This window comes from Amphibalanus amphitrite, unplaced genomic scaffold (assembly GCF_019059575.1).
Source record: "Amphibalanus amphitrite isolate SeventyFive unplaced genomic scaffold, NRLGWU_Aamphi_draft 001350F_arrow, whole genome shotgun sequence".
NCBI classification, from domain to species: Eukaryota; Metazoa; Arthropoda; class Thecostraca; order Balanomorpha; family Balanidae; genus Amphibalanus; species Amphibalanus amphitrite.
This window is the reverse complement of record NW_024882843.1, coordinates 97854-119390: the sequence shown is the minus strand read 5'-3', so window position 1 is coordinate 119390 and position 21537 is coordinate 97854. Positions and strand designations below refer to the sequence as shown.

Genomic DNA, 21537 nt, shown 5'->3' with positions numbered 1-21537 from the left:
GGAGATAGTATCTCATCGTTTTTTACATAACTTTTCAACTCCGAAAAAAGAGACGTGAAAATGAAATGAAAATGACACGTTTCTCTTTTCGTGACGGGTAGAAACCAGAAACATGTACTTGATGACCTTCACAGGTCAATTTCAAAATTTGACAGGCCAAGGTCAGTTCATGACCCAAGAAGGTTGTGTTGCATATCAGTCGACGCGCCATGCCCAGGCAAGCAGTTTGGGTCCATTAACGAGTCATTAGCACCACCATATCTAGATTTATTGACAACAATATTGATGACCTCGCATAACCTCGGGTGATCTTTTCAGGTGCCCCGTCAGTAAACGGCAACTGGATCATAATAGATGAGATGATAAGCCATAATCCCGAAAGAATTGGGTGGTTTAGAATTGTTAACTGGAAACAGGGCGCATTTCAATACTTTCCCATTAGCTTGTTGTATAAAGATCACGAATTTGACCTGACCTCAGGTCACAGATATCACAATTGAGTGACACAACTTACAAATACTGGTACCCTAAAGAAAATCTGACGAGAAGGAAATGTTCCGTCAAAAACTCTAGCTCTGGCGTGATTGCAAACATTTCTGAGGTGGGCTAAAAAACCCACTCTGGTGACCTGACCTGACCTGGAGTCCGCGTTCTCATCAACGGCGACCTACCAACCGAGCAAGCAGCCCGAAACAGACCAACAGAGAAACCAAAGCTTGTCAAACGAAGGTAGCCATGCTCTGCAGGGAACATAAAAAAGGCGTAAAATGAACGACAGGTTTAACTGTTTGACTTAAAACATAACATCCGGAAGTTGACATCCTCAAGAAACTTTGAGCATATTGTCCAAACCAGCTCCCCTGAAGTCCAAACCAGCTCTCGTCAACAACACCTTTATGACGTAGTAGCAACAGGAAAACGAGAGGACTTACACCACCATGCAAGAAATGATGATTTTTTTAGTTCTGTCACACAATTTGCGAATAACTGAAAACGAACTCTTTCTTATCGTCATCAAACTTTTCTGCGACATGGTCATGAGACAATACTGACGTGACTTCTTATTGACAGTCGTCTACAAAAGTAACAGTCGGAACGTTTACGCAGAAGTTTCTTAGAAATCGCTCACAAGTTTCATTTCCTCTCCAAGCGCCAGTATCCCAAACACTTTTAGGTTAGGAACTATAACACGGTCCGACCAAGGTAGACATAATGTATCTACGTCGGCGTCACAATAAAATAAAAATTCACCCAGCGCCACAAGATGTTGCGTGCTGAAAGATAGCTTCCGTTATGGAAATGGACGAATGGACATGGACGTTCTGACACGGCACAGACACAACGTAGATTTTCCATCTGAGGTAATTTGGCTAATTACACGGTATCCTAAACGACCACTTAGATCGCCTCATTGCCGACATCTTTGTCCAGCAGCTCATCGTTGGAGCTTTCTCGCAATTCCCGGCGCCCTATTCCCCTGCACTCCCCTGGCTGGGGAGTCCCAATCAGAGCTGCCAAAAGGAACGGCGGGAGGACGGCAGAATCGCAAATAAACCACGGCATGATGACTCGAGGCTATCCATAACGAGTACAAAAAGCAGAGCCTAAGACGGCAATATAACAATGTTGATCCATCTTCTGGTTTCTGCGCATCGGCCTCCATTACTCGTCCCACTAGCTAAATAAATTTCATCCCATGAACCGTAGACAAATGTAATAATTCATAGACAATAAATGTCCGGAATAGAGCTCAGATAGCTAGGCGAAATACGCGAAAAAAAACTTGCGATGAATAAAGCCACCTTATGATTTACAGCAAGAACATCATGAAAAGTTTTCGTTTAGCCCTTACGAGCTGAGATTGGTGACAAACACCCAAACACTGATTCAAAGGCGAAAATCGACCCTGGTCAGAGTAAACCGTCGAGCTGGACTGCGGATTGGCAGCTTTTGGTACAGCGGCCTATCGTCTCGACAAGCGAAGCGTGCCAGTGTTGCCGTCGTCGCCGCCGGCAGGATCCGAGGTAGGCGGGGGCGGGGGTGGGGGCGGGGGCGGTCCCTCTCCGCCGCCCGGCCGGTCGCCAAGGTATAAGGAGCCGGCGGTCGGCCAATGGACACAGTTCATCCCAGGCCAGTGCCGAGCACGAGCGACTAACGAATATTGCATACAGACAAGATGAAGCTGGTGAGACGGTATTGCACTCAGTGTAAGAGCTTGTATCTTACTGACAATTGCATGATAAAACAGAAGACAATGATTCTTAAGGATTTTCCGAGCATCCCAAGATGTCTTCAGATGACTTAAAATATGGTTAAAATTAGTCAGATACAAACCTTGTTTCGCTAACTCCAAAATTCAGCCAAACGCTCATAGCTAAAAAATGCATGTTCAGAAAACGGCTTTTTGTACGTCTTTACACGTCTTTCTGGGTAAACTGACGCTCATTTTGACCCACTGCTAGGTTAGGCGCATTATAGGCCGACTATTGCGTTCGCATTATGCGCTTCACTGATCATCAATCCTGTGCCCTCAGTTCGTGGCCTGTTGTTTGCTGGCGGTTGCCAGCGCCGCTCCCCAGCTGATTCAGAACACCAGCCCCATCAACGTCGGACAGCCACAAGTGCGGGTCCTCTCAGAGACTTTCGAAAATGACGACTCTGGTAACTACGAGTTCAGCTACGAACAGGACAACGGACAACGGGTAAGCGCCACACCGTCTTGATTTATGTTTATGACTAACTTATGAGTGTGTGCCAGGAGTCTCAAAGCGTACTTTTGCTATTTCCTAGCTCAATGATACTTCCACAAACTATTCGGAACCTAAACGTTGAAGTCTGTCAGTCAGCGAAGGACACTTGTATAGGTCCAAGCATTTTTGTCAAACTGTTGATCAAAGCCATCGTTTTCACATCTCTCACAACTGCCATTTCTCCTAAACAGGTGGAGGAGATCGGCCGCTTCGAGCCGGGACCGGAGCGCGAAACGGGCGCCATCACCAAGCAGGGCAGCTACCAGTTCATAGGCGACGACGGCAACACCTACACCGTGTCGTACGTGGCCGACGTGAACGGCTTCCAGCCGCAGGGCTCCCACCTGCCGGTGGCGCCGCAGCAGATTGAGGCGTACGCCCAGCTGAGGGCTGACTTCCCACAGCTGTTCTGGGCCGAGGGGCTGAGCGAAGGCGCGGACCTGTCTGACTCGCGGTCGGACAGCTTCAACCAGCGGGGCGCCCAGCGCGCCGAGCGGTTCGTGCTATAAACCAGCTATAGATGCGGGCTCTGCGGGCCAGGGGGCTCTGAGACAAAACTGGAAGCAAACTCAGCCGCGAATCAGCGGGACGGTGACGAAGCAGTCCAATAGTCTTGGACGGAGCCTCAGCACCGCGAAGACGACTTCTCTTGCCAGTAGAAAGGAGAGCGGACTTTCGGCGCCGCCAAATATCCAAAGTGGCGGGAATATGTATATAAACTGTGCACACTGATGGTCAAGGCAGTGCTAAACACCGCCTTTCATTCACATACCTCGTGTATTGTATGATTCTGACCAACCTCTGTGCTGTCTTGTGTTATGGATCCCAACATGCAATACATGGATGCTCAAATGAATCAGGGTTATGTCATGGTCTAGTGGGAAACAAGGTTTATTCAAATCGGTACATCAGCAGAACGCGCTGTCCTAACGCGGGGCGGTTATTCGTAGAACTACAACTGCTACGGGACCTGACCAGATTGGTAGAACAGCGCTTCGCACAAATGTAGGAGGCCAGAATCATCTGTGTCAATAACAAATCAAAAGAACTTCAATAAAAAATGTGTTGTGCTATTCTTATACAGTTCATTTCATAATGTCCAAATGATATTTACAGTTTCATGTTCTTTATGAAAAATGCATGGGTATCTTAACCAAAAATATAAACTTCCCTGTATCGAATGAAAAAAAAATGGCAAGAAATGGCAATGGGCAAAGAACTGAAAACGCGAAAAGCGGTGAGACCTTTGGGTGGATGCAAAGTTTTTTACACCTACTGTACGATCTTGAAAGAAAAACAGACCGCAGTGTGTGCTGTGCTAGCCCGCGCCCAACTGGGGTCAGCGTGTTACGCGACCTACTGGCGGGGGGGGGGGGCTATTCATAGCCCCCTCCTAACTCCAAAACTACTGGGACGATTTCAAAAGTCAAGCGGCGTCTGATATCCCTGGAAACTGTTGAACGAAACCTAATTTCATTGACCTCGACGTCACAGATGACGTCACAGGTCAGGTCAAAGTAAAAGTTATCAATGTTCGGCTTCTTCACCTTTTGGGCTCTGGCCGCCAGCTTACAAGTCAGATCAGGCTTTTTTTACACACTCGTGAATAGATGCTCTAGATACCCTAAGGATACCAATCTTGTACTTTGATTTTCAGGTCAGGCACAGGTCATCCCAGGTCACGGAAAACATATCATGCATCGGTCACGTGACACAAGTTTGAGTATATTTAGGCCTAAAAATTCGAATTCGATGTCGTTTATGTCATTCGAGGTCATTTTGAGTTGAATTTAGCTGAGGTTAGGTCACTTTCAGGTCAAAAAGGTCAAATTTAAAAGTTGGGATTTTTAACAAGAAATATGTCTATCAGATGAAGATTGAGCTCAGGAACACGATGGTGCTATCTATATTGGTGTATGATTTCAAATACGTACTGAAAATTGATTTTAAAAAGTCATAACAGTGAAATTTTGTGTATGCCTAATGCGTATAGCCTGGCTATTTTTTAACCCTCGCATGTGTGCGGCGTTTTCCAGCTTCTAATGTGTAGGGGGGGGGGTCGGTTGGACCCCCCCCCCCTTGCCGTTTGGCCCCTGATCGAGCTAGAGCTTCGCGGAAAAAACGAGCGTGTTGCCCGTGACGAGAGGAAGCCGATGATACCCAATTTTAAGGTCCTAGGTCATTGGTTGACCTTCCAGGTCAGGTCAATGACCCAAAGTCGGGAAAATCGGGACCTATTAGAAAGTCGTAAAGTGTGGCTGCTAAGGGGTTTTTCGGGGTGCTGATCACGAATATCGTGTTAATTTTGATCACAGATGATGTCTTTAAGCATTTAGACCAAGTCGGGTCAGGTCAGGTCAGGTCAACCAGTAGGCGTCGTGACGGGTATTCGTAGTACGTGTCAACCGCCTCTGACAGCTTCGTAACATGTTACGAAGGCACCAAAACTACTTCTTAAATGTTCAAATGGCTACTAAATTCGAATTCAGCTCCAAAAACTAGCCTAGAAACATGTAAAACTCGAAAAAGTGAACTGAGGTCACCCGAGGTCACCAAAGGTCAATGACCTGACCTGACCTTCAGGTGACCTTGACACCCACCCTAATGCACGGGAGCAACATCAAATCACATGTTTGAACGTTTGAAACCACGAAAAGCTTGCAAACGCGCGGCTAATGCGAGCCGACGTACGCCAAATCGCGATTCCGGCCAAACATGGTCTCGGAAAAGAGGTCACAGGTCAAAGGTCGTTTGGGTCAGGGTCATGAAATTTTCAGGATAGGTGTAAAATTGATCAATGCGAGGGTACTGAAAGTTTCGTCGCGATCGGCCGCTTTTTACGCGATACACATGCGAGGGTTAATATATCCGGCTAAAAATTGCTAGAGTATATCATCAGCATGTGTTCTATCACAGCTATCCCGCGCCCTGGTGGGGTCTGTTTATAACGCGACCTGGTGGGGGGGGGCTATTTTTTGCCCCCCCCCTCGTATCTCCGAAACTACTGGACGGATCCGCAAAATTCAAACGGCGTTCGAAAGGCCTGTCAAATTTGTCGAGGAAAACCAAATTTCATTGACCTCGGGGTCACCGATGACGTCACAGGTCAGGTCAAAGATGAAATGTTTCACCGTTCACGGGTCTTCTAGGGAATGCGCTATAATGTTACGTTTCTTCTGTATTTTCACTTTCACACAATACTATGTACACACACATCGGCAGCCCCGCGTCCCCGTCCTCTCGGCTCGCGGCCCGCCAGCCGACTGCCTGCCGCGCCGGCCGCGCCGGCGCGCGCCGACAACTTCCGGGCCGTGCCGCTAGGTGGCAGCAGCTGCCGGCCGCTACAAACCTCTACACCCTTCCCCCCTTGACAGGGAAAGTACCTACATCTGTACGTAACGGCAACCCGGATGACACCACTCAACCGTTCCCCTGCGGCACACTATCACATGAATGACGAACAGATCTACGCCACGGTAAGCACTCGACAAACCAACCTCATACCCTGCTCACCCGCCCCGGCCTCAGCCTCACGCGCAGACCTACAATCGCGCACACATCTACGAATAAATCATAGCGAAAATGGCAGCACGGGTGCCTGGCGCCACGCCCGGCTGAGCGTCACGATGATACGCAAACCAAGTCCGCACTCCGGTGTCCCTCGGGTCAGCGGCGAGCAATCACGATACACAACACAATACAATACAATTTGTGTTCGTCGAACACAAATTCACACCGCGCCGGGGCGAATCTCCAGCGAATTCGCCACAGACCGGGACAGCCAGAGCCTAATATATACACAGTGCCGCCCTTGGGCGTCCGCCCGCTCAGGTAATTAGTCGCATATCACCACGCAGCCGCGCGACACGCCCTCAGGTCCGTGTTACCAAGTGTGCTCGTTGCAGCGGTGGAGCAGCGCCACCACTCCGCTATCCAGCACACATATCCCTCCCGCTCACTGCCGCGGGGCCATCCACGGCGGCAGCCGTGCGGCTATCTTCCGATATCCGGCCGCGGTCAGGTGGATGCCGTCGGACTGGAAGTAGTTCGCGGCCGCGGCCGCTGTCAGGAGGTACTCTGACTCTCTCCCGCGGCGACGACGCTCGGTCAGGCATCGCCCAACACACGTCACCGACACGTTGCCGTTCAACTCCCGGGTCCAGCGTACCATTTTTCTCTCCAGGTCGAACGCAGCCGTGGTTTCCCACTTGGCCGCCCCGCACTCGGCAGTCAACCCATCCCGCGAGGGCCGCGGCGTCGGACCCACCAGAATGACGGGTGCAATGGTGGCCACTTCTGACACCTGGGCGGTCACTGCCGACCACAGCTCCTGGCTCATTTCTCTGGGTGGTCCATTGCGGGGGTAAACATCGTTACCCCCGAGCCACAGTGCTATGGCTGCCGGGTACACTTCATTGGTATTAGCCCATGCACGAACCACGTCGATCAATGCCCCGCTGCTCAGGCATCCTGCCCAATGCTTGCCGATGTTAGCGGGCGGCACCCATACTGCCACTCGCCAGTTACGGGCATTAGTGGCAAATTCGGCATGCCGCACAATAGAATCGCCGATTATGAGACCGGAGGGCCGCCCCGTATCATCCAACGGTCTCATTGGGTGTTCCAGCGGAGAGGGAATCGGCGACCCGCCATTCCCCCTCGGCGGACCATCGCGGGCCGCGGTCCCGTCGGCGACCTTCCGCCTTGGAGGGCTCTCCGACCCTTCCTGTTCCACCGGAGAGGGGATTGGCGACCCGCCATTCCCCCTCGGCGGACCATCGCGGACCGCGGTCCCGTCGGCAACCTTCCGCCTTGGAGAGTTCTCCGACCCTTCTATTGCCTTCCTCTTGTGCGGCGGCGACGCCGGAGCATCGCCCTGATCTCCTGGGGCCATGTTGAAGGAAAAAAGGATGGTCTCCCACTCGTCCTCTCCCAAGATCTGCTGCAGGATGTCGTCCCCCTCGGCCATGGGATCAGGTTACGAGTAAGGATGTTTCCCGCAGGTCTGAAATCAAACGACGCGTTATTGGCGAATATATACAAAATACACCGCGGACATTTAGGCGATACTGCACACCCCTTAGAAAGCGGAACCCGCCTGATATGGTACGACCGGCCGCGACATACGGCCAGCCCGCGTGAAACGCGGAGTGGGTGGGCCGTAGATAGGAGGCTCGTCTGCTCTCCCCTCCCCCACTCCCCCAGGAGCTCCTGCCGCCGGAGGACGACACTGGAAGAGCAGCAGATGCTGAGGAATTCCACTCCGCTCGTCGTCCGCGAACCGACCTCCGCCCTGCTCATCTGCTGGTCGGGGCGTAGGGGCGGCCTGGCGGACTCTTGTCGCCTCTCTGTCTTGCCCGGTCCTCTCGCCGCCGGTCCGCTGCCGTTTCTCTTTAAACGGCTTCAGGTGGTTGTGGTGAAGCACCCGGGTCTTCCCATCGCTCCCCACAACCCTGTAGACCACCCCGCTGTTCCGCTCGTCGATGTGACCAACAACCGTCCACGGTCCCTTGTAAGGCAGGCCCAGCTTTGGCTTCCCGCCTGCTGAAGCTGTGAAGTCGCGCACCAGGACCTTGTCTCCCACCTGATAGGCATGTGCTCGCCCTTTCTGGTTGTACCTCTTGCAGGCTTCTTGTGACGCGCGTGCAGAGTTGCTCCGTACTCGCTCATACGCGGCGCGAATGACCCGCAGCCGATCTTCCAAGTAGCTCCGCACTGGCACCGCTTCAGGAGGTGGACCGTATGCTGCATCCAGGGGCATCCGGGGTTCAAACCCGTGCACTAGGAAGTACGGTGTGTAGCCCGTGGTGCTGTGCACCGAGGAGTTGTACGCCATCGCATACGCCTTTACTTCCTCGTCCCAGTGCAGCCCCTCTTTGTCGATGTACTTGCTGATCATATCCTTGAGTGTGCGGTTGAACCTCTCAACCATGCCGTCACTCTCGGGGTGGTACGGAGTAGTGCGTGTCTTTTTGATGCCCAGTCTCTCGCACATCGCTTGGAAAAGTCGGGACTCGAATTGGCTGCCTTGGTCGGAGTGGAGCCTTTCCGGGACCCCGAAGTCGTGGACCCAGTCAAGGAGGCCCTCCAAGACGGTCTCTGTTTTTTGGTTGGCCATTGGGTAAATCCGAACGTACTTGGAAAAATAATCCATTATGACTAGGGCACACTTATTTCCTCTGAGTGACGTCGGCATCTCAGTGATATCCGCTGCGATTCTTTCGAATGGTTTGGAGGTCAACTCTGTCACCATCGGGGCCCGTTTGGCCGGGGCTGGCCGCTGCCTCCTCTGGCAGAGGGTACAGCCCTCACAGAACGCACGGATCTCTCCGTACATGCCGGGCCAGATAAACCGGCGTCTGACACGGAACGAGGTGCGTTGACGCCCCAAGTGCCCGCTCGTGACGTGGTCGTGTGCCATTGCCATGACATCATGCCGCAGCTTCTTTGGCACAGCCGCCCGAAACGTGTCCCCAGACGTGATTCCGACCACCCCATCGACGACCTTTACTTCGGCCCATCGGGAGTTGAGCACCTGCTTCCACTCTCCCATCTCGGCCGGCTTTGGTTGCTCGCCGCGACTCAACCAACCGCGTATCTTTTGCAGCACGCCGTCGTTTTCCTGTGCGCGACGAATGTCCTGTCCCGTGTCCATTCTGTCTCCGATGGGATCTGCTCCACCCTCGATCGTCTGCTCAACAGCATTGACCGCCCCTGTGCGTGACGCATCCCCGGTGCCACCGTCGGGACTGGGCGGCCCGCCCTCGACCCGACTGATGCCCGAGGAGCCGTCATCACGCGCGGTTCGCCGCATGACTGCTGCAGATCCGTCATCTTGCCTGTCCTCGGCCGGGGTGAGAGCGGCTTTCGCGATCACCATGGTGATGGCCATAACGAGGGCACAGAGCCACGACGCGACGGCCGTGTCAGCGGCTCGGGTGCTGTCCACGCCAGCATCTTCGCTTGAGATGAGGGCAGTTACCGCTGTTGCTGTGTCTGGAAGCGCCTCCTTGAGCCCCGTTGGGCGTCTCGACAGCGCGTCCGCGTTCCCGTGGTCGACTCCCGGTTTCAGGGCCACTTCGAAGTCGAATGTGCTCAATTCCACTGCCCATCTCCCCCGTCTGCCGGTCCCGTCCCTTTCCACTGCGATGGACTGTGGGATGTTTGCGAGGGGTTTGTGGTCTGTCACGATCAGGAATTTAGCACCCACGGTGTACTGTCGGAATCTCCGAATCGCGTGCACTATGGCCCACAGCTCCTTATCATAGGTCGGCCATTTCATTTGGGACTTCGTCAGCGCCTTGCTGTCGTACGCAACGACCCGTTCGGTCTCACCGACCCGCTCTGCCAGTACTGATCCCACAGAGCCATTGCAGGCATCGGTATACAGCACGAATGTCCCTTTGAACGACGGCAGCGACAATACCGGAGGTGACGCCAGCACACTTTTGAGTTGGTTGAAGGCGTGAGTCATCTCGGCTGTCCAGTCCAATCGCCCCGGAGACAGTGCAGCGCTCCTCAGAGGCCGGCTGACCTCGGCGTAGTTTTCGATAAATTTTGCGTAATAACCGCACAAGCCGAGGAAACTTTTCATTTCATCATCGGTTACTGGGGCCGGCCATGTGAGCACTTTCTCGACGTTCCTTAGGTCGGGACGGATGCCCTCCTCCGACACCTGATGGCCGAGGAATGTCACCTCCTTCTTGGCTAGGTGACACTTGCTTGGCTTCAGCTTGAGGCCTGCACGCCGGATCCGCCCGAAGACCTCCTCCAGTGTATCCAGGTGTTCGCTCTCAGTTCTGTTGAATAGAACGACATCATCCAGGTAAACTAGACACGTTTTCGTATCTAGCCCTGCCAGCACCAGCTCCATTAGGCGCTGAAACGTCGCACTGGCGTTTTTTAGGCCGAACGGCATCACGCGGAACTGTTGCAGACCCCGTCCCGTCGTGAAGGCCGTCTTCTCTCTGTCTTCCGGGCTCATGCCAACCTGCCAATAACCAGCGGCCATATCCAGGGTGGTGAACCATTGCGCACCGGCCATTGAGTCCAACGCGTCATCAACTCGAGGGAGAGGGTATGCCACTCCTTTCGTGACTCCATTCACCGCCCTCATGTCTACACAGAAGCGAAAAGAGCCGTCCTTCTTCCGCACCAGGACGACGGGGGAACACCATGGACTGGTGCTCTCCTCTATCACCCCGTCCCTCAGCATCTGCTCCTTCTGCAGCTCCACTTGGTCTCGTATTGACGTCGGTATCCTGCGGGCCGGCTGCCGGATCGGAGTGGCATCGCCTGTGTCAATCCGATGCTGCACCAAGTGGGTGCGTCCAATGTCTCCTGGGTGCTGACTGAATATGTCCCGGTACTCCGACACCAGGCTTCTTAGCCGGGACTTGCCATCCTCAGACATGTCGGAGCCGTCCACGTCGACTGCTGTGACTGGTGCCGGAACATCATCATCATCGCCTTGGTCGCCGTCGCTGCCCCGCGGCGACCCGCCACCGGTGACAGCGCCGGCGTGAAGACCATCATCCTCACTCAGATCGAATTCGTTGTCACCTCCCGGCAGAATCGTGTACAGCGTCCCGATATCGCTGCCCTTAAGAAATCTGGCCTCGTGGGAACCGACATTAGTCAGCTGTATCGGAACAGTGCCATTACCATCCACAGTCACCACCTCCCTCGGAATCAGGAGGTCCTCCCTCAGCGCCGTGTGACTGGGCTCGATCACTCCCTGCAGCGCACACGGGTTACTCACCTTCCCGTTGACTGGTACCACATAAGCTCTGACGACGATGACTGACCGCGCCGGCACCACCGTCGTGGCGGCCAACAGAACTCTCGCCCGACTGGGTCGAATGGCGCTGTACGGAGGCAGACGAATTGACATCCCGGCCAGTCTGATCACTCCCGCCTCGTCATCGATAACAGTGCCATGACGGCAGCAAAAATCACGCCCCAGGACCAGCTCGTACATCAGTCCCTTGACCACTGCCGCGCTGGGAGTAGCGAATGTCTTTCCCTGGATTTCGATTGTCAGGTCTTGAACAACCCCCGTGATGTGAAGCGGCTCACCGCCCGCCCCTCGTGCCGTCTGGGATGGCGTCGTTAGCCGACACCCCAGCTCCCGCTGGACATGCTCCTGCAGACCATCGCGAATCATCGTGAAGTCCGCCCCGGAATCCACCAGGGCCCAGACTTGCCGTGTTCCCAACTGCACCTCGACCACCGACGCCGTGATCTGGGACCCTGATGGACGCCGGGCCGATGCTTGTCCCTCAGCACCGGCCGCCATCAGTTTTCCTGACCGGTGTACTGGGGCTCGTGGCGGCTGCTTTGCACTGGTCCGGTATGCGACCGCTGGTCCATCGGGACTGGGAGCATGCGGCAGTCCGCCAGCCAATGCCCGTCCCTACCGCAGCCGAGACAGAACGGAAGTCTCTGTGGTGTAGCAGACTGCCGAGCCGAGCGCGGGCAGTTACGCACCATGTGCCCAGCCTCACCGCATCCAAAGCAACGGCCTACGTTTTCGGTGGACTGGCGGCCTCTACCTGCGGTTCCCTGCACCGTACACGCGCGCCGCGTGTGACCGATCTGGCCGCAGTTATAACAGCGCAGGTTGACCGGGGTCGCGGCTGTCGTTAGAGCCACCGCTGACTGATCATAGGCGAGCTGACTAGACTGTCTGCCCCCCAGCTGCCCGCCGTGGTGGCCAGACGTGTCGAGCTCGTGCAGCATTTGCTGCATTTCCATCATGCGGCGCTCCAGCGCCCGCACCCGATCCGTCTCCGTCTCATCGCCGCCTCGTCCCGCGGCAGGTAAGTCACCGGCGACTGATACCACTTCCCGACCGCGCGGCAGCGCCGTCACGGGACCCGCGACTGCGCCCTCCTGTGAGTTAGCAGCAGGAGCCGCCACTGCAACGGCGCCAGCCGCCGCCGCAGCCGATTGCCGGACTGCCAGCATCGCATCGTGACGTGTCTGCAGCTCTCGGGCTGCAGAAATTGCAGCTGACAGCGTTTTCAGATTTTTGCTGCACAGCTGACTCTGAAGCTGCTCGTTGCGCAGTCCGCACAGAAAACGGCTCGTCAAATGGAACTCGACCGGGGCGTCTCCCACGCCCTCGTCTGGATACGCGGCGCGTCCCAGATGACGGATACGATCGGCAAAATCGGCTACTGTCTCCCCAGGTGTCTGCATCGCGCGTGCCAGTTCCGCCTGTGCCTGCAGTGGACCAACCTCAGAGCCGTAACGCACACTCAGCGCCTCGACAACCTGTGCATAATCGGCCTGGGCAGCCGCCGACAACGACGCATATAGGTCCAGAGCCCCATCTTCCAGCAGGGCCGGCAAACACTGTAGACGTTCCGCGGCAGACCAGGTAACAGTTTGTGCCTCGAAACGGGTCAGCCAGCGGCGCCATTCCTGCCCATTTGCACCGGTAAAGGGTTTAGCCTTTGACATAAAAATCAACCTGGGATCCATTTCTCCCTCAAACTGACAAAAACCGACCGTAATATTTACACTACACGATATCCTATTCCGCCGAAAACATCGATCAAAATGCCGGTCGCAGCTACCTTACCGTGATTCTGGCTCACCAGCTCCGGTTTTTCGGTCGTGGCGTCCTACCGACCGCGCCAATTTGTTACGTTTCTTCTGTATTTTCACTTTCACACAATACTATGTACACACACATCGGCAGCCCCGCGTCCCCGTCCTCTCGGCTCGCGGCCCGCCAGCCGACTGCCTGCCGCGCCGGCCGCGCCGGCGCGCGCCGACAACTTCCGGGCCGTGCCGCTAGGTGGCAGCAGCTGCCGGCCGCTACAAACCTCTACAATAACACCGAGGAAAACGCATTTTGTCGAGAATCAGCGATAGGGCGTCAGTTGCCTAGTAGATATATTACTATTAGAGGTCACTGACAATACCAGGTCAGGTCACAGGTCAGGTCACCAAGGGTCACAGGTCAGGTCACATGAGCCCAACTTTACTAAGGTTATGTGATGCATGTTTTATGGCCAATTTTTCATTTCCAACTCAATGGTATTGGTTATAAGACTATCAGGTACGGGTTAGGTCACTTTCTGGTGAAGTTCAGGTCAAGGTCAGGTCAAGGTCAGGCCAAAAAAGGTCAAATTTTAAAATTGATAGTTTTGCATAAAATGGGTATTGATTCGATGCAGCTCGTCACGGGGAGTCTAATGGTGGTCTTTGTTTTGCGCTACGGGGTCTAGAATTGCCAAAAATTGAGTTTGAAAATTTGACGTTATCAATTTTGAACAGTTTTTTCGCTATAACTTCGCCAAAAAAAAGAGGTATCGATCTCAAATTTGGTATGTGGATGGAAGGCGGTAAGGACTATCACATATATTCCGGTTTTTGCGAAATTCAAAAAACTTTTTGGATTTTTCGATTATTATATGCAAAAAATTTATTTTTTGATTTTTGGGGGTCAAAATCCAAAAATTTCAAAAATCCGAGATAGCAGTTTTGTAGCCCTGTTGATTCTACAGCTTTTATGTCTTTATCATTTTTCTGTATTTGCAAAGCTATAGACCTGACAGCTCTTCCCGCGAAACCCTTTTTTGGGTCGAAAACGGCAGAACATGACGTCACTCTGACGTCATTTCCGGCCAACCTATCATAGCCTTTGGAAAAAATTTTGGTCACAATGTGTAAAATTGATGTCCGGGAGGGTACTGAAAGTTTGGTGACGATCGGCGCAACGGTTCTGGAGATATATCAAAAAGTCTGGAGGGGGGGCAAAAAATAGCCCCCCCCCCCACCAGGGCGCGGGCTATTCTGTTTTTTTTTCGAAAAGTCAAAAGGTTTTGGAAAGATAGATAAAAATATAAATTTAAAATAAAATATGTAAATATATACTTTTCAAAATTTTCAAAATTTTGAAAATCCGAGATAGTAGTAAGATAGCACAGTGTATTGTAAGTCCTCGCATGCCAAGAAATTGGATCTAGCTTAAAAATCGAGCTCTTGACAGCGATTGCCGTAGTTGAATGTCTTGCGTCAAAAATCAGCCGAACATGACATCACTCTGACGTCATTTCCAGCCGACCCATGGTAGATACGAAGTTCATATGTTGACACAAGGTGTCAAATTGATGCAGCCGAAGGTACTGGAAGTTTCGCGTCGATACGTCTAATGGTTTAGAAGTTACTGCAGAAAAACGAGAGGGGGAGCTAGAAGTAGCCCCCCCCCCCCCGTGGGGCGCGGGTTAAGTACCCAACTGACTGCCACGGCCGTCCAACTACCGTGTAGCGGGATGTGTGACACTCACTTTCGTACAGACCACTACAAATACACAATATGCACACATTACGTAGCTTCAAAATCCCTCCCCAACCCCTCAAGCTCGCTCGGTATTTATCGTAAGGGCGGGACAATCACCTGTGAAAAATGATCACCGGGATGGGAGACATACCTACGTCTAACCCATCGAACTCCCTCGTTCTCCAAGTCAAGATAAACTCGCATCACTGATATTCTATTTAAAAATTCGAAAATTTTGGTATTAAAAATTTTGAATTTTGAATTAAAAATATCGAAATTTCAGGAATTAAAACTAGACAAAATGCATAACGTATAGCTGATGGCTTTTCCGCACCCCTTCCTCTGCGACCGATGCTGATCAACGTTCCGGAAACGATAAGCATGGTCTTCTCATGGTCTGGCCCTATCAAGTACGCATTGCTTACACGATGGCCTGGCAACAAACGTGGTCGAATGGAATGGGAACTGGAGCGCAGAGGAAGTAACAGAGTAGAAGAAGAAAAGTGTCTGAGATCAGAAATAATCGACCTGTGGAACGAACTGGACAAAAGAAACATATTTAGGCACTCGGTGCGTATTTAGATCACTCTTCTACGGCTTCAAGAGAATCCATAATAGATTGAACTGTCCATCAATACTCACTGAACTGGCTTTAAATCGTTCACTCACTAGTTTTAAGCCCTGATTCGTGCGAAAGGTATTTCTAATTATCCCAATTTCTCCAACAACATGCCCTTCTTCACTGTCTCTCTGCATGATTGCGTATTATGCCAGATTCACACTTGTCTATGTCTATCTGCAGATATTGTCAGATAATGTGAATAATGTCTACCTGCATCAATGCGTGGCATACGCCTGCCTGCAACAATTGTTGATAAATGGGCTAAACTGCCGTCATCAGTCACTCATCACGATGCCATCCTATAATGTAAACAAAGCAGAGCCATTTTTGCCACTGTTCCGATATTTCGAGCGGCACGGACGCTCAATAAAACGAGCGACAACCCCTGGGGATATCAACGAGCGACCCAAAGACCAGTACAAGCACCGCAGTCGCTGACGTGGTTAGTGGTAATCTCCGCCGTTCAAAACAATGACCCAGTGCCTGTGGCGGTGCATGCCGTGCTCTCCGTCCACCGGCCGAGCAAAGGCGATGTTTTTCGTGGCCAAACTGAGAGAGCCGCCGCTGTCTGCCGCAGAGCAGCTTAGGGCGCCCACTCAGCCATACAATGATTAACCCATAAGCCGGATGATGGCTGAGCACGAGCCATTCTCGGATTGGCATGCCAGCACGTTGGATTCTGTTTGCAATTTATTCGCTGTGCAGGTTCGTTAGTGTTATCAGCAATGATACATGAAAAACAATAACATCACTAGCGCCTATGCAGATAAAACAACAGAATTATGATAAAAGTAAAGCGGCGGAAATCCAAAATCCAAGGATTGTTGCACCTAGTTCTACCAGTATAACGCCTTTTGGGGCGACTAACGGAGCGAGCGAGAGGGTGATCCTTGCACGTGCGAAATTTCGAGGGGTACCTCCAGCTGACTTGTGCACGGCACCCTACTAACCGGTCTCTAGCGATGTGCCAAATTTGAGCACAATCGGCCCAGCCGTTCTCGAGATCTGGAAGAGGCACCCTGCACGTGCGCACGTGCAAAATGGGTCCCAACTGACTTTTGCACGGCACCCTACTAACCGGTCCCTAACCGTGTACCAAATTTGAACGCCATCGGTCCAGCCGTTCTCGAGATCTGGAATCGACCCCTGCACGTGCGCACGTGCAGCAGCACCCCAACTCTGGCACATGGATATGCAGTGCCTAATGGGTGCCTACCTACATGCCAACTTTCAGCGCAATCGGCCAAGTAGTTACCGAGATATTGCAACAGTTACAAAAGTGACACCTCTTCGTTTTGCACGTGGCACGTGCATAAGGGGTCACCCACATGCATCGGGAATAGTCCAATACTTGGTAGAAGGAATGAAGCTACCCTACAAAAATTACCGCGTGTGAATCGGTCAAGTGGTTGCTGAGATATAAGCGTCGCAGAAGCGTGACCACGGCCGGCCGGCCGGCCGCTCATACTCAGAAATTTCCGTTAATCTAAGGAAAGACTACGCTCGCTTCGCTCGCTCCGTAATAATAACTTGTTTGTCTGATGATGGCTGAGTTGAAAGTCATCAGCGCATGCATTGCTGAAACACGCACACTGGCAGTCGAGAGGAAAAGCATCTTAGTCCGACAAGCTCCGTACATACAGAGTCTCAAGTCGGAGTGACAAGTAACGTATATGCAGACGAACATTTGTTTATCCCGTCACCTGAGCACTCGCTGATATTAAAATAATATTCAAACATGTAGTTTTTAAAGCATGTAACACATACCAACTTTGACTGGTACGAAATGTGTTGCTACAAAATTGCGTTTTTGCCATCCTCCCGACTTCAATGAGCTCAGCCATGGTACATACACATACAGTGTTGCGACCAAGAGCCCACATACTCGCAAAGACGTTTATAAATCTATATTACCAGTATAACGCCTTTTGGGGCGACTAACGGAGCGAGCGAGAGGGTGGGCCTTGCACGTGCGAAATTGCGAGGGGGTACCTCCAACTAACTTGTGTACGGCACCCTACTAACTGGTCTCTAGCGATGTGCCAAATTTGGGCACAATCGGCCCAGCCGTTCTCGAGATCTGGAAGCGGCACCCTGCACGTGCGCACGTGCAAAATGGGTCCCAACTGACTTGTGCACGGCACGCTACTAACCGGTCCCTAACCGTGTACCAAATTTGAGCGCAATCGGTCCAGCCGTTCCCGAGATCTGGAAACGACCCCTGCACGTGCGCACGTGCAGCAGCACCCCAACTCTGGCACATGTATATGCAGTGCCTAGTGGGTGCCTACCTACATGCCAACTTTCAGCGCAATCGGCCAAGTAGTTACCGAGATATTGCAACAATTACAAAAGTGACACCTCTTCGTTTTGCACGTGGCACGTGCATAAGGGGTCACCCACATGCATCGGGAATAGTCCAATACTTGGTAGAAGGAATGAAGCTACCCTACAAAAATTACCGCGTGTAAATCGGTCAAGTGGTTGCTGAGATATAAGCCTCGCAAAAGCGTGACCACGGCCGGCCGGCCGGCCGGCCGGCCGGCCGCTCATACTCAGAAATTTCCGTTAATCTAAGGAAAGACTACGCTCGCTTCGCTCGCTCCGTAACTATTTGAGGGGGGTGCGTCTGTCCGTTACCGAGGTCCCGACTTGGTGGTGCTTTGCGTGGACTACAGGCCAGTCCGTTGCACCTAGCCCGGTGAAATTTGCACAACTTATAGATCAAGGATGCGCGACGTGCCTTTGAGGGGTCTCAGCTCGATCGGGTCGATAGGGAGCGCGTGGCGCGTGCTCAAAAAGTGCAAATTCGCGTCATAGACTTTACATGTATAAATCGGCGTGCGAAATCGGGCGAAAACGGCTAATTTTGGCCGACACGGGTCCAGTCCCCGTGCAATATCTTGGTGACCAGAGGTCCGACCGGCACGGGGAAAACAGCATCGTGTACAGAATTGAACGGGCTATTGAATGGTGTGCAATGCAGGTGATAGCACGCGCCACGTGCACCGGAGAGGGCACTTTTATTTGAAAAATTGCGGTTTTTGAGGGATTTTGGAATTAATTTTATTTTTAGGTGACCGTTAAATGGAGCGAGTTGAATCAACGCCTATTTGCAAGAGAAAGGTACCGCCTCTCATATAAAAATTGTGAAAAGCTGATTGATCCAAATCAAGGTGGTGCAAATCACAGGAGAAAATGGTGTTTGTCAATTTTGTGCCACTTTATTAATCACACGGGGTTTGCTGCATAACCTGATACCTTTGGCAATTGAATATGGTACCATTGGATAGAGCATTCAATTCTGTCCAATATTCACTCTTCATTTTTGCATGATTAGCAACAGCATCCTTAAAAATGTAAATGTTCCAAACCATTACATTGTCATTTTTAGCGAAATTCATCGATGGCCCTCAAAAGTCTTCACGCCAGTTTTCGAATCATTCTAAAGTAGAACGCATGATAATACGACACGGGCACCTCGATGCGAATGCTTGGCCGTCAAAAAGCAATCGAACGAAATGGATATCTACCAACCAAATCGACACAGACCAACCCACGGGTCAAAAAATCCCCCCTTCGCGTTGCGGAGCACGCGGGTAACCCTAGTCTATATTACTATTTGAGGAGGGCGTAGTTTCTGTCTATTACGAAGGTCGCGACATGGTGCTACGTAGCGCGGGTTACAGATCACACCGTTGCACCTACCGCGCTGAAATTTGCGCAAGTTATAGAACAAGGATGGACAACGTGCCTTTGAGCGGTCTCGGCTCGATCGGATCGATAGCGAGCGCGTGGCGCGTGCCCAAAAAGTGCAAATTCGCGTCATAGACTTTACATGTATAAATCGGCTGGCAAAAACGGGCGAAAATGGCTAAATTTGCCCGACACGGGTCCGTTCCCCGTGCAATATCTCGGTAGCCGTGCGCCCGATCGGCACGGGGAAAACAGCATCGTGTAGAGAATCGAACGGGCAATCGAATAGTGTGCGGTGCAGGGGTGGCACGCGCCACGTGGAAGTGTGAGGGCAATTTCATTTCAAAAAGTGCCATTTTAAACGGATTTTGGATTTTATTTTATTTTCCCGTGACCATCAGACTGAGAGAGTTGAAACAACGTCAATTGCCAAGAGAAATGTACCGCCTCTCATGGAAAAATTGTGGACAGCTAATTGATCAAAAACAATGTGGCAAAATCGCTTAAATAAAATGGTATTTGTCCATAATGTGCCACTAAAAAGATACACGGGATTTGCTGCTTAACCTGATACGCTTGACAATTGAAAATGCTATCATTAGAAAGAGCATTCAATTCTCTCCAAGATCCAATCATCACGTTTGCATGACAAGCAACAGTATTCTTAAAAATATAAATGTTTTAAACCTCTGCAAAACGATTTTTTAGCGAAAATTATCTACGCCTTTCATTTGTCTTAAAACTACGCACCTCAATTATAAAGCACAGTTGACAGATTCTGAAGTGGAAAGCATGCTTATCAGACACGGGCACCTCGATGCGGTGGATATTTTTTCCACAAACCAAAACGTTTAGCCGTCAAAAAGCAATCGACCGAAATGGATAGATAACCCAACCGACACAAGAACAACCGAACACCCGCCGATCGAAAATATCCCTTTTCGCGTTGCGGAGCACGCGGGTCACCCTAGTAATAACTACTTTCCTAGAAATGCGAGGCTCACGTCATCCGCATTCATAGCGTCAGCTGCCAGTTGCATTTATGACCCATGACTTAGCACACCGCTTATAAAATTGTGGCAAGGTCAAATCATTGTCGAAAGACAAAACGCCCCGAGTGTTCCGAATTCACGGCAAATATTCAAGAGTTGAATGTAAAAGCCTCATCATATCGCAGTGTTGGTCAAAAGCAACCAAAAAGGAGCGTCATTAACGCAAATGTTCACCGCCGACGACGATCTTTTGTAAACCCAAAGCAGCTGCTCAGCGAGGAATACGCTGTGTGCCCTAACTGCCATTATACGGTCTTCCGCCGATCACTGCCTATCCTACAGCACCTTGTCGCCACAAGGGCCATGACATGACCCAAGCCTCAGGGCCACGGGTCACTAGTCACCCCGGTCAATTATCGTTATCACGTCATCAGCACCTGTCTTATACACCCGGGGGATGACGAGTCATGCCGGGAAGGTCAGGCCCTAACCCAGCCGTCGAGTTGTAAAAACGGCGCCGGAAGCTCCAGGCGGCCCGCCCGCGCGCGCAGTCAGCTCTGAGGGTGCCGGGGGCGGCAGAGCGACCCAATCGCAGTCGACTCACGCACTGACTCCCCTATCCTCTCGAAAGGTGCCACTGACGCCTCGTGCCATGATGGGTACCGCCACCACTACATACAAGTCGTCAAATGATCAGAGGCGCGGCGCCCCAGTACCGCGTGTCGGGGCATGGGGAGGGAAAAGAGCGCTGATACACCTAGCCTCCCTCCTCAGCTTGCCAAGGCAGGACACGTCCGAAAAGGGTTACTCCCATTCCCTTACTCTCTCCCTCGCCCTTTCGCTCTCACTCCCACGCGCTTTCTATCGCTCCGACCCCTAGCATTTATACCGTCGTTGACAAAACGTATTCGCATGCACTCCGGTCTCCGCATGTATGCCCCGTGACGTCCCCTTACCATGCCAGCAGCCCCCACCCTCCCCAACCTCGCGCCGTCCCGTCTCGGCGGCAGTGCCGACCCACCTTAGCCAGCTCGAGCATGGCGTGCAGCGCCGGCCGGTCCTCAATCAGCTTCTCCTTCACCTCCGCGTCCAGAGTCAGGTAGGAGAGGCCCTCGGTGGCCCACTTGCGCAGGTCCTTGTCCTTGGCAGGGTTCACCAGGAACCTGGGCATAAGACGGAGAC

The 21537-nt window shown here is 52.2% G+C and overlaps 2 protein-coding genes across 5 annotated transcripts in view; one reads left to right on the top strand and one right to left on the bottom strand.

The window, feature by feature from the left end:
• Window positions 1-21537, bottom strand: part of LOC122372357 (protein unc-45 homolog B-like) — a 44687-nt gene that overhangs the window by 13711 nt on the left and 9439 nt on the right. For all 4 annotated transcript variants that reach the window (XM_043349462.1, XM_043349464.1, XM_043349461.1 and 1 more), the window contains exon 12: window positions 21377-21518. In XM_043349462.1, the coding sequence (XP_043205397.1) occupies window positions 21377-21518 (142 nt within the window). The remainder of the gene's footprint in view (window positions 1-21376; window positions 21519-21537) is intronic.
• Window positions 2126-3677, top strand: LOC122372358 (larval cuticle protein 65Ag1-like). The gene is made up of 3 exons (XM_043349465.1): window positions 2126-2185; window positions 2535-2702; window positions 2942-3677. Exons 1-3 carry the CDS (start codon window positions 2177-2179, stop codon window positions 3257-3259), a joined length of 495 nt encoding a protein of 164 aa, XP_043205400.1. The 5' UTR covers window positions 2126-2176; the 3' UTR covers window positions 3260-3677.